This window comes from Callorhinchus milii, unplaced genomic scaffold (assembly GCF_018977255.1).
Source record: "Callorhinchus milii isolate IMCB2004 unplaced genomic scaffold, IMCB_Cmil_1.0 Scaffold12, whole genome shotgun sequence".
Classification (NCBI taxonomy): Eukaryota; Metazoa; Chordata; class Chondrichthyes; order Chimaeriformes; family Callorhinchidae; genus Callorhinchus; species Callorhinchus milii.
In genome coordinates, this window is record NW_024704753.1 from 7,240,863 (window position 1) to 7,255,895 (window position 15,033).

The 15,033-nt window shown below is 42.9% G+C and overlaps 1 protein-coding gene across 1 annotated transcript in view; it reads right to left on the reverse strand.

The window, feature by feature from the left end:
- Window positions 1-13,994, reverse strand: part of synpra (synaptoporin a) — a 130,675-nt gene extending 116,681 nt beyond the window's left edge. Inside the window, exons 1-2 of the mRNA XM_042339634.1 lie at window positions 13,949-13,994; window positions 13,727-13,792 (exon numbers count right to left, since the gene is read on the reverse strand). Of these exons, the coding sequence (XP_042195568.1) occupies window positions 13,727-13,792; window positions 13,949-13,966 (84 nt within the window). The 5' untranslated portion in view covers window positions 13,967-13,994. The remainder of the gene's footprint in view (window positions 1-13,726; window positions 13,793-13,948) is intronic.
- Between the last annotated feature and the right edge of the window lie 1,039 nt (window positions 13,995-15,033).

Here is a 15,033-nt window from a genome sequence, read left to right on the forward strand (position 1 = left end):
ACGAAAGAGAGAGGGACCGATTAAATGAAACTGGTTGCAAGCATAGCTGCAACAAAAAAATTACATTTGGAAAGCGCCGTTCACGTCGGGAGAACGTCCCGAGGTGTTGGACAATCAGTGCTTCAGACCCAAGCTGGGGGTCAGGATCGGGGAGGATGGAGGGCGGGGCGCGAAGGAGTGTGATTGAAGGCACTATCAAAGAGGAGGGCTCCTTCTGTGCTGTAATATTCTATTATTCCATGTTAGTGCTTTGGCTTTCAGAGTTGAAGAGGTGTCTACTGTTTCAAATCTCAGTTGCATAGATCTCTGCACCTGTGTTGGTGTGCCAGTCAGAGCTAGTTCAAACTCTTAAGAGATTCCATTTATATTACTCCCTCAAGGAAGGTATCTTTAGACATGGTATTCATTTTATTGACCTCAGAAGGGTGAAGGACTGAAATGAACTACCAGGATTCCAAGCAGGAACAACAACAACAACAACAAGATTACATTTGTTTAGCGCTTTTCACGTCAGGAGGACGTCCCAGGGCACTGGACAGAGTACAGCATTTCAGACCCGAGCTGGGGTTGGGGGGGATAAGGGAGGGGAGGGGAAGGGGGTGACCGATGGCATGGTCGAAGAGGAGGGTTTTGAGGTGGACTTGAAGAAGGCTAAGGAGGGGGCGAGGAGGAGTGATTGGGGATGGAATTCCAGAGGTTGGGGGCAGAGTGGCTGAAGGCTCTCCCGCCAATGGTGGGGTGGGTGGATCGGGGGACGTGGAGCAGGCCAGAGCCGGCTGAGCGGAGGGAGCGGGCGGGTTGGTAGGGGGTTAGGAGGTCGCAGAAGTAGGGTGGGGTAAGGCTATGGAGGGCTTTGTAGTGAGGACCAGGATCTTGAACTGGATCCTCTGAAGGATAGGGAGCTAGTGGAGACGGGCGAGAGTGGGGAAGATGGGGTCACAGAGTTTGGTGCGGGAGAGGGCACGGGCTGCAGAGTTCTGAATTATCTGCAGCCTGTGGAGGGAGGAATTGGGAAGGCCGACAAGCAGGGAGTTTGCATAGTCGAGCCTGGAGGTGATGAAGGCATGAACAAGAGTTTCAGCGGCCTGAGGGCTGAGGTATTGGCGGAGTCGGGCGATGTTACAGAGGTGAGGGAAGGCAGAGCGGGTCATGGCTTGCATGTGGGGGAGAAAAGACAGTTGAGGGTCGAACAAGACACCTGGTTCCTGACTGGCTGGTGAGTTGTAGTGAGCAACCATGGAGGTTGATGCTGCCAGAGCCTGAGGTGCTGAGGCGCTGGCGCGAGCCAATCAGGAGGGCCTCAGTTTTGTTCACATTCAACTGCAGGAAGTTTGCCCTCATCCAGGACTTGATGTCTGACAGACAGTCTGTCAGGTCAGCAGTGGTCCTGGAGTTGAGGGTGGAGGCAGAAAGGTAGAGTTGGATGTCATCTGCATATATATGGAAGTTGACCCCATGTCTGTGGATGATGTCACCAAGGGGGAGCATATAGATATTAAAGAGGAGAGGGCCAAGGACAGAGCCCTGGGGGATGCCAGACGTGACATTGCGGGGGCTGGAGGAATCCTCTGGACCTAAATCAATTTCAACCCACTGAGGAGAAAAATGAAATAGATTGGTTGCTTTTTTATATCTAAAGGTCAGATAGCTAGTCATTCAAACATTTCATCTTCATTCACCTAAAGATAAAGTTTCCATATTAATAATCAGGTTAATTCCAACTGTTGATTCCGCTTTGCATGGTTTGAAGTTCATCTCCTTCAGTCGGAATCTGCAGACAGCAATGTCCTACACAAGTTGCTTAGAGCTGAATCAGGTTTGGTACCAGGAAGTGTGTTCATCTCTAATATTTATCCCTATAAAAACTAGAACTTCCTGCAATTTCACGACACTTCTGTTTTGCTCCTTCTCTATTTCCCAGGAAGTTCTCACAACTTCAACAACAACAAATTACATTTGTAAAGCATCTTTCAAGTCAGGAGGACGTCACAAGGCCCTGGACAGTCAGGGATTGGTTTGAATACAAAATTGAATATTTGCCTAAAAATCATTATAATGAAGGGAAATATTTTTATAAAGTAAACCTCACATATGTCGTATCAGTTGGGACCATACATTTAATATGATTTAGGCAAAGTATCAGTTATGTCAAACTTGCATAGAATATAAACTCTTGATCGGGACTTGGGCAGATATATAATTTATGCAGATCAGTTTTAGTGCACTTTGAATCCTTGTTCCTTTTTTATTTTGTCACTAGGCACTATTCTATGTAGTAATATTGCAATTTGATTAAAAAAAGATTAAGCCTAGTTTAACCCTATTTGTTCAAGGTCCTCACTTTACATTGACTGTGCTTGATGTACCACTGATTTCAGTAATGTCTCAAATGCGTTGCCTTACATTTCAAATAAAATGCTGTTTGTGTTGGGCTCAACTCAGGAGGAACCTGAAAATCTAAATTATGCTTAACAACAATGAAACTGCCATTCCTATGGAGACTTTACAAATACTGTTCACTCAACATCGGCACAGTATTGGTGCTCAGAATTGGTATTTATGTGTCCTTCAGTCACCTATGCTTCCATTAGTCTTGTACAAAGTAAAATACAGAACAAACTATTTTTCTCTGCTGTACCCTATCCATCTCAGTCAGTCACGGTGCTGGAGGCAGTTCAGCAGTAGCGTGTCCTTGGCAACAAGATTTTAATAGGTCCTTAATCTGCTGCTTCTGTTCATGGCCAGAAGCTATCCCAAATTTCTGTTGAAGCCAATGAAAATTACTGTAGAACAGAAATCCGGTCAAACAATTCTACACATCCTACCACAACTATTCATATCCCACTAAAAACCTTGGGTGAAAACCTCCTCATATTGAAAAATGTAGAACATATCACACATCACCAACAAAAAAGTGAGTACCAATGTGTAGCATCTATTACTGTACAGGATATGTGGATGTGCAGTGCACTATTTGGGTTCTACATTACCTGTGATTGTCTAGTATCTCTGGATGTTCTGTGCCGACGGTTGAGCAAGATTTGTGGGGGAATGCTCTGGGGAATCACAGGTGGTTACTGACATCTTCACCACCTGCTGTAGTACCTGCATCAACCTGAAGCTGTGGTTGATATAATCCTGCAGTGATCTATTTGTTATGCTTTTGAAGGAACAAAGATACCTAAGTGTACCATCAGCTGTATTAACTCTGACAATCCCTCCAAACTACCTACTTCCAGAACTTCCCAAAATAGAGCAGTATTTTCTATAACTCTTCTCTTGCTGTAGTTTTTCTGCATCATACAATTGTGTGAATTTAGTTTGGCAATGTTTTCGTTGAGTTAAAATACCACTTCTTCCATTCTGCTCACATGCCCAAATAGTGAACCCATCATTCTGGTGATTGTACATTGCTTCCAGGTCTTTTTTATTAGGCCATTGGAGAAGCAATGACCACAGCTAACTCTTATCCTCATGACATTCTGAATTATAAAAGGTCATTTCATCAGCACAGAAGCGTGGCTTCCTTGTGTGAGGAGCAAGTTTCTCACAGTGACGTGGCCAACTATCCCCCAGGTAAAACAAATAGTTTTACTTCTTGGCTGTTTGTGGGACATTGATGTACACAAATTGATTGCTACATTTGCCTACAAATACACTGATACTAACTTTGCAGTAAATTCTGTGAGGTTGTTTGAAACATCTTATTGGTGTAACAAAACTCAATATCAAATGCAAGGATTATTATTTTTACTATTATTACTACATCTGAAACTGCAAAGTGTAGGGCTAGGAAATGTAAAGGATCACAAAGTAGACTTTACGGGTAGTATTTAATTCCATGTTAATGCTGCTTTCTTAAGATTTTACCACGTGGCGAGAGCAAGTGGAAGGCAGTTCATTTGGATCTGAGTATAGCCCAATTTTATTATTAGACGGTATATAAAAAATAGACTCCACATTCTACAAGATCTGTGAACAAAATGGCTGCTGACCTCGCTTCAAAACTGAGGAGCCAGGTCGCAGGAGAAGCCAGACTTGTATCTTCAGGCCCAAAGGAGACCATGTTATATGCACACTCGCGCTCTACTGAGGCACCTTATAATTGGGTCGCCCTGTAGCTCTTTGTAATTTCAATAAACATTTTATGAATCAGTACTGATAGTTTCAATACAGTGGTACAAACTCAATTCATTTAAAGATAGTTTTGTGAAATTGTTCTGCCAAATTCTTTTAATTTACTGTAATTATGACATAAAAGCACAGCTCATCACAAAGGAGGCATGTAAAGAGCTTCTGCAGCCAATTGAACTTTCCAAGATGTGTAAAATGTTATTTTGTCGTTCCAAATAATAGTTTTCTTTTATATTGCAAACATTCTCTTTGATAGGATTATAAAAACAATTTCATTATTTTCAATAAACAGAGAAGCAAATAGCAGTGGAAGTAGCTAGAGACTGCATCACACATTTGTTTAACAGTCTCACTGTTGAGTATGCAATGGCTAGCAAAAATAGCAAGGTATGAGCACACAATACGTGTGTCCAACACATTCTTTTTCTTCCCACGTTTTGATTTCCAGCCTATTTCCAAAAATTCAAATGAACTTAAACCCCAACATGCATGTTTGGAGTCAATGATGGAGTGAAAGATGTATCTCACCAGCCCTCAAAGTGCAATACAATGACACTAGCACTTTCCAGATACAGAAGCTATTTCCTCCGGTGGTGGAATCCAAAACAAGGGGGCATAATGTTAAAATTCGAACCAGGCCATTTAAGAGCGAAATCAGGGAGCATATTTTCACTCAAACGGTAGTAGAAATCTGTAACTCTCTCGACCAAAAGGCTGTGAATGCTGGATCCAGAAATATGGGGGAAAAGCAGGAAATTGTAATTGATAGGATTAGTTGAGGTACAGATCAGCCATGATCTAATTGAATGGCAGAACAGGCTCGAAGGGCTGAATGGCCTACTCCTGTTCCTATGTTCCTGTGTTCCTTCCTATGTTCCCAACCCCAACCAAAGCTATTGAGCAATAGTTTCAAGCCAGTTTTATTAAATGTAGTAAAACTGTAACTGAAGAAGACACATTTTATTTACCTTGTTCTAAGAAACGGGAACTGCCTCATGTACTGCCATTCTATTTTCTTCTGATTAAAGAGAACTGAAAGGAGCTGGATGTCCTGTCAGCTCTTTTCAATCAGAGGGAAGGCAAATGAGAGTGTATGAGGTTGCGTAAAATCTCAGTGTACTCGGGGATTCATTGGAGCACACAAGTGCACAGCTCGAAGAACTCTAGTTGACTGCCCCATAATAGTGTGAACAACCCATATAAATCAAGACTGTGCACTAGCACCATTACACAAGTCATAATGACGAGAAAACCCAGGAAACCGGGGTACTATCATTCACTTTAGGAAGTGGAGACATCAACATATCCATGTTCTAAACAACACTTTTTGATCAAGAATACTGCAGATGCTGGAAATCTTGATCAAAGGAATCAAGAATATTTATTCGGGATTATTCCAAACTGATATTTGCACAATCACTAATTGGAAGGAATAGCAAAATAAAATGAGGAAACTGAATGTGACATAGGTAAACCTTTATACCATAAAAACTATTATTCCACAAGCATACAACAGTAATTATATCTTTACACCACATTCACTGATAACATTTCAATTAATTATCATCTTAGATTATGTGAAATGTGTGATATTGAAGCACTGTTTAATCCATAAGTGTACCAATCAAGCAATGGTAATGGAATTTAGCTGTTGCCAGGTACTATCTATAATAACACAATTGATATGTGGAGACCCACAATGCAGGAGCAGAGACAGTGTTTTCGTTCAATGTTTTTTCACAGTTCCTCTACAATTTAAAAAGAGCTGTCACTTGACTCCGTAGCCTTGATAACATTCTGAAAATGTCCATGGGTGAAAGAATTTTAACGCCATGGAATTGTCAGAAAGGTTGGACTGATATATTATTTTTCGAGTATTCGAATATCAACATCCACATTGATCCTCACCCTCACCTACAAGGCCATTCACGGCCTTGCTCTCTCCTACCTCTCCGACCTACTATCCCCCTACCTACCTGCCCGTACCCTCCGTTCCTCTGGCTCCGGTCTGCTCCACATCCCCCGCCCCAACCGCCCTACTATCGGTGGCCGGGCCTTCAGCCTCTCAGCCCCGAGGCTCTGGAACTCCATCCCCCAGTGCCTTCGCCGCCTCCTCCCTTTCCTCCTTCAAGGCCGGTCTCAAGACCTTTCTCTTTGACCGTGCCTTCAGCTCCCCTCTCGACTCTCTACCCCCTCCTCGCTCCCTCCCTTCCCTCCCCTCCCCATTTCCCCCCTGCTCGGGTCCTGACCCAACTGTACAGCGCCTTGGGACGTCCTCCCGACGTGAAAGGCGCTCAATAAATGGAATCTTGTTGTTGTTGTTGTTGTAAACAGTCATGCACTGTTACCCACGCAAGGAACACTAATAGCACCTACGTCAACAGACAATTGAAGTCAAATGCTGCTAAAGGGAACTGTGCACTTTAGAAGTTCAACAGTTTCCCTGTCTTAAAAGGTGACAAGGATCAGAAACATATAATTTTATTACTGAAACTTAGTTTCTAATCCAAGTTGTTCAGCACTTTTCATTTACAGTATGTGCGAAACACGAACAGCAGAAATGGTTGTGAAACATTAGCTCATTTGTAACAAGAACAAAAAGTGTACGAAATGTGACTCTAAATAACTTCAACTAATTACACAGTGTTTTCTTATTATTTGCCAAACACTTTAGAGTTATAAGGACCAAAATTTCACAGCCGTAACTTGTACGATATTTTTGTTTTAAAACTTATACAGAAATGTGGAAAATTATTAAATTTAGTCTTAATTTGGTAACAAGATTCCCACAATTCTTCATAGAAACCAGCTTCCAAATTAAGACCGAAGTTAAGAATTTTACACAATTTTGCCAAATCTTACATTTTAAAACTAAATTGTCTCAGAGATTGGGTGAAATTTTGGACCTATAGTTGGTGAATCAACTCTCAGAAATAATACTACTATTACTGCATGATTTTCTTTGGGTAGTCACTAGAAATATAAGAACTTTGCATTTTTTTAAAATTCACATTTTCCACCATTTAATTAATGAACTCACCCATTCACTGACTCATCCATTTTATGAAAACAAGAATCACTCACTCATTCGATGAGAAACATAGAAACACTGAAATCTACACCTCAGAAGAAGGCCCAACAAGTCACACAAGCTCAGAGAGCAAGGAGATCAATTCAATCCCACCTCCCTATCCCATCCTCATACCCTTCAAGCCCCTCTCTTTCATATGCCTGTCTACTTTCCTCTTGAAGAGAGGAACAAGAAATTCTAAGACTATATCATGAACAACTTAAGTCTCATCCAGTGTATTAACAAACTGGAGGGAAGGATAAAAGCTTGTATCCTTATAATTGACAGTTATAGAATGAGGAAAATGGCCTTTGTAACCATGCTCAGCCCTTCACAACCTGGCAAGATGTCTTTACTCAACAGAAACAGCTGTTGATAGAGTTATCCTCCGTAATGTGTCAAGTCAACTTCCATGAGTAATTTGAACAAAACACAAAATACTGCAGATGCTGGAAATCTGAAACAAAAACAGAGAGAGCTGGGAAAACTCAGCAGATCAGTCAGCATCTATGGAGAAAGGAAGGTGAGTCAACGTTTCGGGTCCACGACCCTTCGTCAGAACCCAATCGTCAATTGTTAGTAACTTTGGGGATATCATTCGGTGATGAGTTCAGTACACTTAGGTAAGAAAGCAGTAAACACAAATTAATCTCATAACCACATAATAATAATAATCCTTGCATTTGATATAGCACTTTTCACGCCTTCTAGATGTCCCAAAGCACTTCACAGAATATACTGTAAAGTGAATTAACTGTATATTTGTGGGCGAACGCGGCAGACAATTGCGCACAGCAATGTCCCACAAACAGTCATGGATTGAAAATGACCAATTTATTATTGTTTTGTTTTTTGGAGGGATTATTATTAGGTGTGTGGAGTAAGGAAACTTGCCCAAGGTTTCGCCCTCTGCCTGGAATTGAACTCAGGTCTCTCGCTTGCAAAGCGAGTGCTCTAACCACTGAGCTACAGGACTCCACATAGTGTTCTGAATCGGGAACAAGTTTGCAATGTAATTCCTTTGGCGTAATTATCCTTTCTCATTTACAACACCTTGTTCTGGACAGTGAGTTTCTTTGGTATCACTGACGTGAGTGTGGAATGAAATATTACATAAAAACTTCTAAAGTTATAAATGAACAGAAAGGATAATTACGCCAAAGGAATTACATTGCAAACTTGTTCCCGTTTCAGAACACTACGTGGTTATGAGATTAATTTATGTTTACTGCTTTCTTCCCTGAGTGTACGGAACTCATCACCGAATGATATCCCCAAAGTTACTAACAATTCAGTATTTTACCCACATAATATACAGTCAATTCACATCACAGTATATTCTGTGAAATGCTTTAAGACGTCTCAAAAATAATAATAATAATCCTTGCATTTGATATAGCGCTTTTCACGTCAGGAGGACGTCCCAAAGCGCTTCACAGAACACACTGTAAAGTGAATTGACTGTATATTTGTGGGCGAACGCGGCAGCCAATTGCGCACAGCAATATCCCACAAACAGTCGTAGATTGAAAATGACCAATTTAATTATTGGTTTTTTTTTTGGAGGGATTATTATTAGGCTCTGTGTGGAGTAAGGAAACTTGCCCAAGGTTTCGCCCTCTGCCTGGAATTGAACTCAGGTCTCTCACTTGCAAAGCGAGTGCTCTAACCACTGAGCTACAGGACTCAAGGATGTGTTAAGGATTATATCAAATGCAAGGATTATTATTATTATAATGAGTAAGAACTATAAACCTTCAATATGACAGGGATGGAAATGGCCATTCCTTAAATGATACCGTAGACACAGGTTTAGTGCTATCACTTCTTCTCAACCTTATCCCACTGCTGATCATACGGAGGTCTGAAATATTATTCGAAACAGGAGTCACAAATAGTGACTCCAAATTATGTATTGTGACCTCTGCGGCAATCAGAAGCCTGCCGTGCCAACCTGCAAGAATTCTGCTCTGTTATACTATAAGTTGGTATTTGTAACTCTTGTTATGAATATATACATAATGTTTTAATAATAATCCTTGCATTGGATACAGCACATTATCACACTGTCAAAACATTTCAAAGAGTTTCATAGGAACTGTTTCCCTGTAAAGTGTAACAAATGTATATTTACAGGCAAAAGCAGCAGCCAATTTGCCCACAGGAATGCTCCATAAACAGCCATGAAGTGAATGACTACATGGTCTCACCTTCTAAGAACATAAGAACTGCTAGATGGCAAAAGACCAAGGTCCATCTAGTTCACCTTCCACCTTCTTAGCGGTTGCATGCACATGTGTCCCAAACTACCTATGTACAATATCCCATAATGTTATTTCCTAAAAGAAACCTATCTAATCTGTGTTTCAAAGAATCAACATTTCCTCCTCCACAGGTTCACTATTCATTCACTGAAATAGTGTTTGCGTAGATTCGTTCTGAATTTCCCCCCTTGAGTCGCAGGCCGTGTCTTCTGGTTTTATTATTCTGGAGAAGTTGAAACAGCCTGTCGTGATCTATATTGTCTTGCCCCTTTAGAACCTTAAAGATAGCAATCATGTCGCCTCTCAACCTTTTCTTTTCCAGAGTGAACATGCAAAATTTACTTAGTCGCTCCTCATAGTCCAGTCCTACCATTCCCTCAGTCACTTTGGTTGCCCTCCTCTGTATCTTCTCAATTTCTCCAATATCTTTTTTGTATTGCATGACCAGAACTGTATACAGTATCTAAGTATGGTCTCACCAATGATTTATACAGTGGCAGGATTACCCCACTATTTTGGCTTGCTATTGATATTTTGATACATCCCAACATCTGGTTTGCTTTACTCACTGCCACAGAGCATTGTTGGGAGAGCTTCAATTACATTTCTCCACAATGAATTTCATCTGACACCAATCTGCCAATTCCCAAGTATGTTCAAATACTCCTGTAACCTATCTTGTTCAGCTTCACAATCTACCACCTTCATTAGCTTGGTGTCATCTGCAAACTTAGCCAATGTGCTTGCGATTCCTAGTTCTCGATCATTTATAAAAATATTTAACAAAATAGACCCTTGTAGAATTCCACTAGTAACATTTGCCCAGTTTGGTAACATTCCCTGTACCACCACCTTCTGAGTTCATCCGGTCGACCAGTTGCATATCCATTGTAATATGCCTCCACTGATTCGTGCTTTTTTTACTTTCAGTACCAGCCTCTCAAAAGGAACTGTATCAAAGGCCTTAATGAAATCCAGATATACAACATCCACAGCCTCACCTTAATCAAGCTCCCTTGTCACACTGTCAAAGAAAACCAGTGAATTAGATTGGCAAGACTTCCACTTCATGAACCCATATTGGCTGTCATTTATGATTTTATTTCTGTCCAGATGCTCCATGATTTTATCCTTAATAAGAGTCTCCATAATTTTACCCACAATGGATGTCAAACTTACTGATCTGTAGTTTCCTGGGTCACCAGTGTTACCTTTTTTAAACATAGGAGTAACATCTGTCATTCTCCGGTCCCCCGGCACCTCTCCAGTATCCAGTAATTTTTGAAAGATTTGTGCCAACATTTCTGCGACTTCCTCCCTTAGTTCCTTAAGGATCCTCGGATGAATTTATCCGGCCCCTGAGATTTATTTACCTTAAATCTGCATAGCTGTTTGGCAACCATGCTGTTAGTGATATGAATAGTGTCACGACTTTTCTCTGAGACATCCTTGAGTTCTCTTTCCAGAGCAGATAGGTTACCCATTTCCTCCTTTGTAAAGACTGATACAAAAAACTTATTTAGCACTACTCCAGCCTGTGCAGCATTATTTATCATGTTGTCTCCCAAATCCACCTTTAGTGGCCCTATTCCATTGCTTGATTTGTTAGACCTACTGTCCAGCGCTGTATCCACAACAGTGCATTAAGTATATCTTCAAAAGGAAACTTGATGCATATATGAGTGAGGAGATAGAGGGGAGAGGGGTGGAGACACACGAAGACTAAACACTGGCATGGGCTGGTTGGGCCAAATGACATGTTTCCATTCATTCTATCATTCTATGTAACTCAATGTAAAAACCATACTGAAATTTTGTGTCTTGCACCTTCAGCCATCCTTAAATCATGTTCTCTTTGCAGCACAATGGGTATTGCCATTATGACACTAATTATTGGGTGGTTATACTCAGGTGCAATGCAGTGCAAGCTTGGCTTCTTTTCCAATGGCAGCCAATGGCCTGCTGAACAGTACAAATGTTTATACCATCACTGTTGTACAATTCAAAGAACAACAACAAATTACATTCGTATAGCGCCTTTCATGTCGGGAGGATGTCCCAAGGTGCAAAGAAGACATGGTACAGACCTAGTGATGTTATTAGGTTTGGCCTAAGATGGAAGAGAAAATAAACCCCTGAATTTTTTTATCCAAAAAGGGAAGCTGGCTATTTTAAAACTTTTAATTCATTAATTATTCTAGTGTTCAACAGAATACTAGTATCAAGTTATATTCAGTAATTATAACTGCTAGTGCATTAACAAAGAATTTACCTTTCAAAGTGCTTGACAGATAATGGTGACCCTAACACAACAACAACAAGATTCCATTTATAGAGCGCCTTTCACGTCAGGAGGACATCCTAAGGCGCTGTACACATGGACAAAGGAAGATTTAATGATGTTCATTGAAGATCTAATCAAAAAGATAGGTTTTAAAAGTATTTTACAGGCAGAAAGCCAGGAGAGAAAATTTGAAAGGGTGTCCTAGAAGTTAGGTTACTGCACCTATTCCATCCTCCCCACTGATGGTAGATTACCAGAAGTGGAAGAGCAGAGAGCATGAGAAAAAATAAAACTGAACAGTATATGAGTTACAGATGAAAACATGGAGGCTTTTTAAAATCAGAACAAGTATCTTTAAAATTATTTGCTCAGGTATTAGGGTAATAGTATAATTTCATTTTACAGGATGGAAATGTTTCCTTTATAACCAACAAGAGCTATTGCTTATTCATTTTAAAGGATTTTAAAATATTTGTAGTATCTCAGGTTGTTATACATATATACTTGAATAAAACTGTTTTATACCTTATGCAAAACAACCACTTTGATCAGATTAATCACTGAAAGCAATTTATAAGCACATAATCAGATGATTCCATTTAAGAGTCAAATAATTGAATTTCACTTTCTGGCAAATCAATCTAATAACTGAGGTCAACTCAAGTACTCAATGTGTAAATTATGGGCACTCAACAGCAACAACACACCGCGTGACCAGATAATATCACCACCAATAGCCAAATAATATAAATACTCCATTTATCCCATTTGATCTACCAGTATATGAAGACTTTTCACGATGTAAAATCCACCAGTTTCAAGAAACACGTGTCCTGAGTTTCCACATATGAAATAATTATGAAATAACTGTGATCTGAACAGAATTTAATTTCACACTTAACTCTCTAAAAATTAAATCCGAGGCTCAGGTGATGTGGAGTGTGGAATGGGAGGAAGTTCAGATTGCTGGAGTCTGACCAGGGCAGAGATCAGCATTCACATCTATGTGCACACAGTGATGGACTCTGCGAGGTTACAAATGTGAAGCCCTTAAAAATATGCCCTATTTTCTGGATAAACGCCATCATCCATTATTTTTTTCCAAAAGCAATACTTTTGTACCCGAGGACGCTGGGATCCCAATGTCAGTCCCACGCTTTTTTTTAGACAAACCTAAATGCAAAGCAAATGACCGGCCCCGGGGCAGCGGGGCGCCCTGTGCTCTGTGCTCTGTCCCTTTCCCTTATTTTGGAAACAAGTGAATTGGAATCTAAGTTCTGTGCCACGAAGATCGCATCTGAATGCTCGAACATCAGAGATGTGGACGGAAGGAAAACAAGACAAAAGGACAGGGGCAAAGCTCAGAAACCACAGGTCTGCAGAGGACACAGTTGTTTTTTTAAAAAGGAAATGCATAAAATGGCTAAACACGAGACGTGGATCTGCGGAACATATCACATATGTTTCTATGTGATCCTCTGTTGATCCAACGTCATTCCTCTTCAAGATATTAAAGTCCAAACCTTCCCGGAGTGGATCTCCAGTATCCCAAATGTTCTCAGAATATGACGACTTTTTATTTTTATTTTATTTAGAAAAACACATTTTTTTCGGGAAAACGTGTTTGTTTTGCTCAAACATTCACCACAGCTCAAAAGGTGTAAACAACACGTGAAAGGAGACAGTGGCTGTGACCTGCGCGGTGTTTGGCTTCATATTGTCACCAAATACATCGACTCGAACCCAACAAAGAAAACCCAAATGTCTGTCTGTAATCTGTGTCTAAATGTCTAAACAATTCCCTCCAAAATAATAGGCAATATCCGACTTCACAACCAAGTCAACAAGTCAAACAAGTGAGAGAGCGTTTGAAACCCATCGGGTTTTTGTTCTGTTGGTTTTTTTGCCGCGTCTCTTGTTAATAATAATAATAATAATAATAATAATCAAAACATTATTTTCCGGGAAACTTACCCACTCCAGAACCCGCACAAAACCCAAAGGCTCCTTCGCGGCACGAAATGTACCCGATGCTACAATCTGCCAACAAACAAACAGCGTCTCAGAAATGAGGTAAATAGAGATATATCAAATATAATATCTAATATATATATATATATATCAACGTGGAGCGCTTAACGCAATTTTTCTTTTAACACAGATACCCGACGGCATCTGATCAGTGCAATGCTTCACCTCATTTAAGATATCCATCTCTGGCAGCTGTGCCGGGCTGGGCTGTGCTGGGCTGGGCTGGGCTGTGCCGGGCTGGGCTGGGCTGGGCTGGGCTGTGCTGTGCTGGGCTGTGCTGTGCCGGGCTGGGCTGTGCTGTGCCGGGCTGGGCTGTGCCGGGCTGGGCTGTGCTGTGCTGGGCTGTGCCGGGCTGTGCTGTGCCGGGCTGGGCTGTGCCGGGCTGTGCTGTGCCGGGCTGGGCTGGGCTGTGCCGGGCTGGGCTGTGCCGGGCTGGGCTGTGCTGGGCTGGGCTGGGCTGGGCTGTGCTGGGCTGTGCCGGGCTGGGCTGGGCTGGGCCGGGCTGGGCTGTGCTGGGCTGGGCTGTGCCGGGCTGGGCTGTGCCGGGCTGGGCTGTGCCGGGCTGGGCTGTGCCGGGCTGTGCTGTGCTGTGCCGGGCTGGGCTGTGCCGGGCTGGGCTGTGCTGTGCTGGGCTGTGCTGTGCCGGGCTTGGCTGTGCTGTGCTGGGCTGTGCTGTGCCGGGCTGTGCTGTGCTGTGCCGGGCGGGCTGTGCTGGGCTGGGCTGTGCCGGGCTGGGCTGTGCTGTGCCGGGCTGGGCTGTGCCGGGCTGTGCTGTGCTGGGCTGGGCTGTGCCGGGCTGGGCTGTGCTGGGCTGGGCTGTGCCGGGCTGGGCTGTGCTGTGCTGGGCTGTGCCGGGCTGTGCTGTGCTGGGCTGGGCTGTGCTGGGCTGTGCCGGGCTGGGCCGGGCTGGGCTGTGCTATGCTGTGCTGTGCCGGGCTGGGCTGGGCTGGACTGTGCCGGGCTGTGCCGGGCTGGGCTGTGCTATGCCGGGCCGGGCTGTGCTGGGCTGGGCTGTGCCGGGCTGGGCTGTGCCGGGCTGTGCTGGGCTATGCTGGGCCGGGCTATGCTGTGCTGTGCCGGGCTGTGCTGGGCTGGGCTGTGCCGGGCTATGCTGTGCTTTGCTGTGCTGTGCCGGGCTGTGCTGGGCTGTGCCGGGCCGGGCTGTGCCGGGCTGGGCTGTGCCGGGCTGGGCTGTGCTGGGCTGTGCTGGGCTGTGTCGGGCTGGGCTGTGCCGGGCTGGGCTGTGCCGG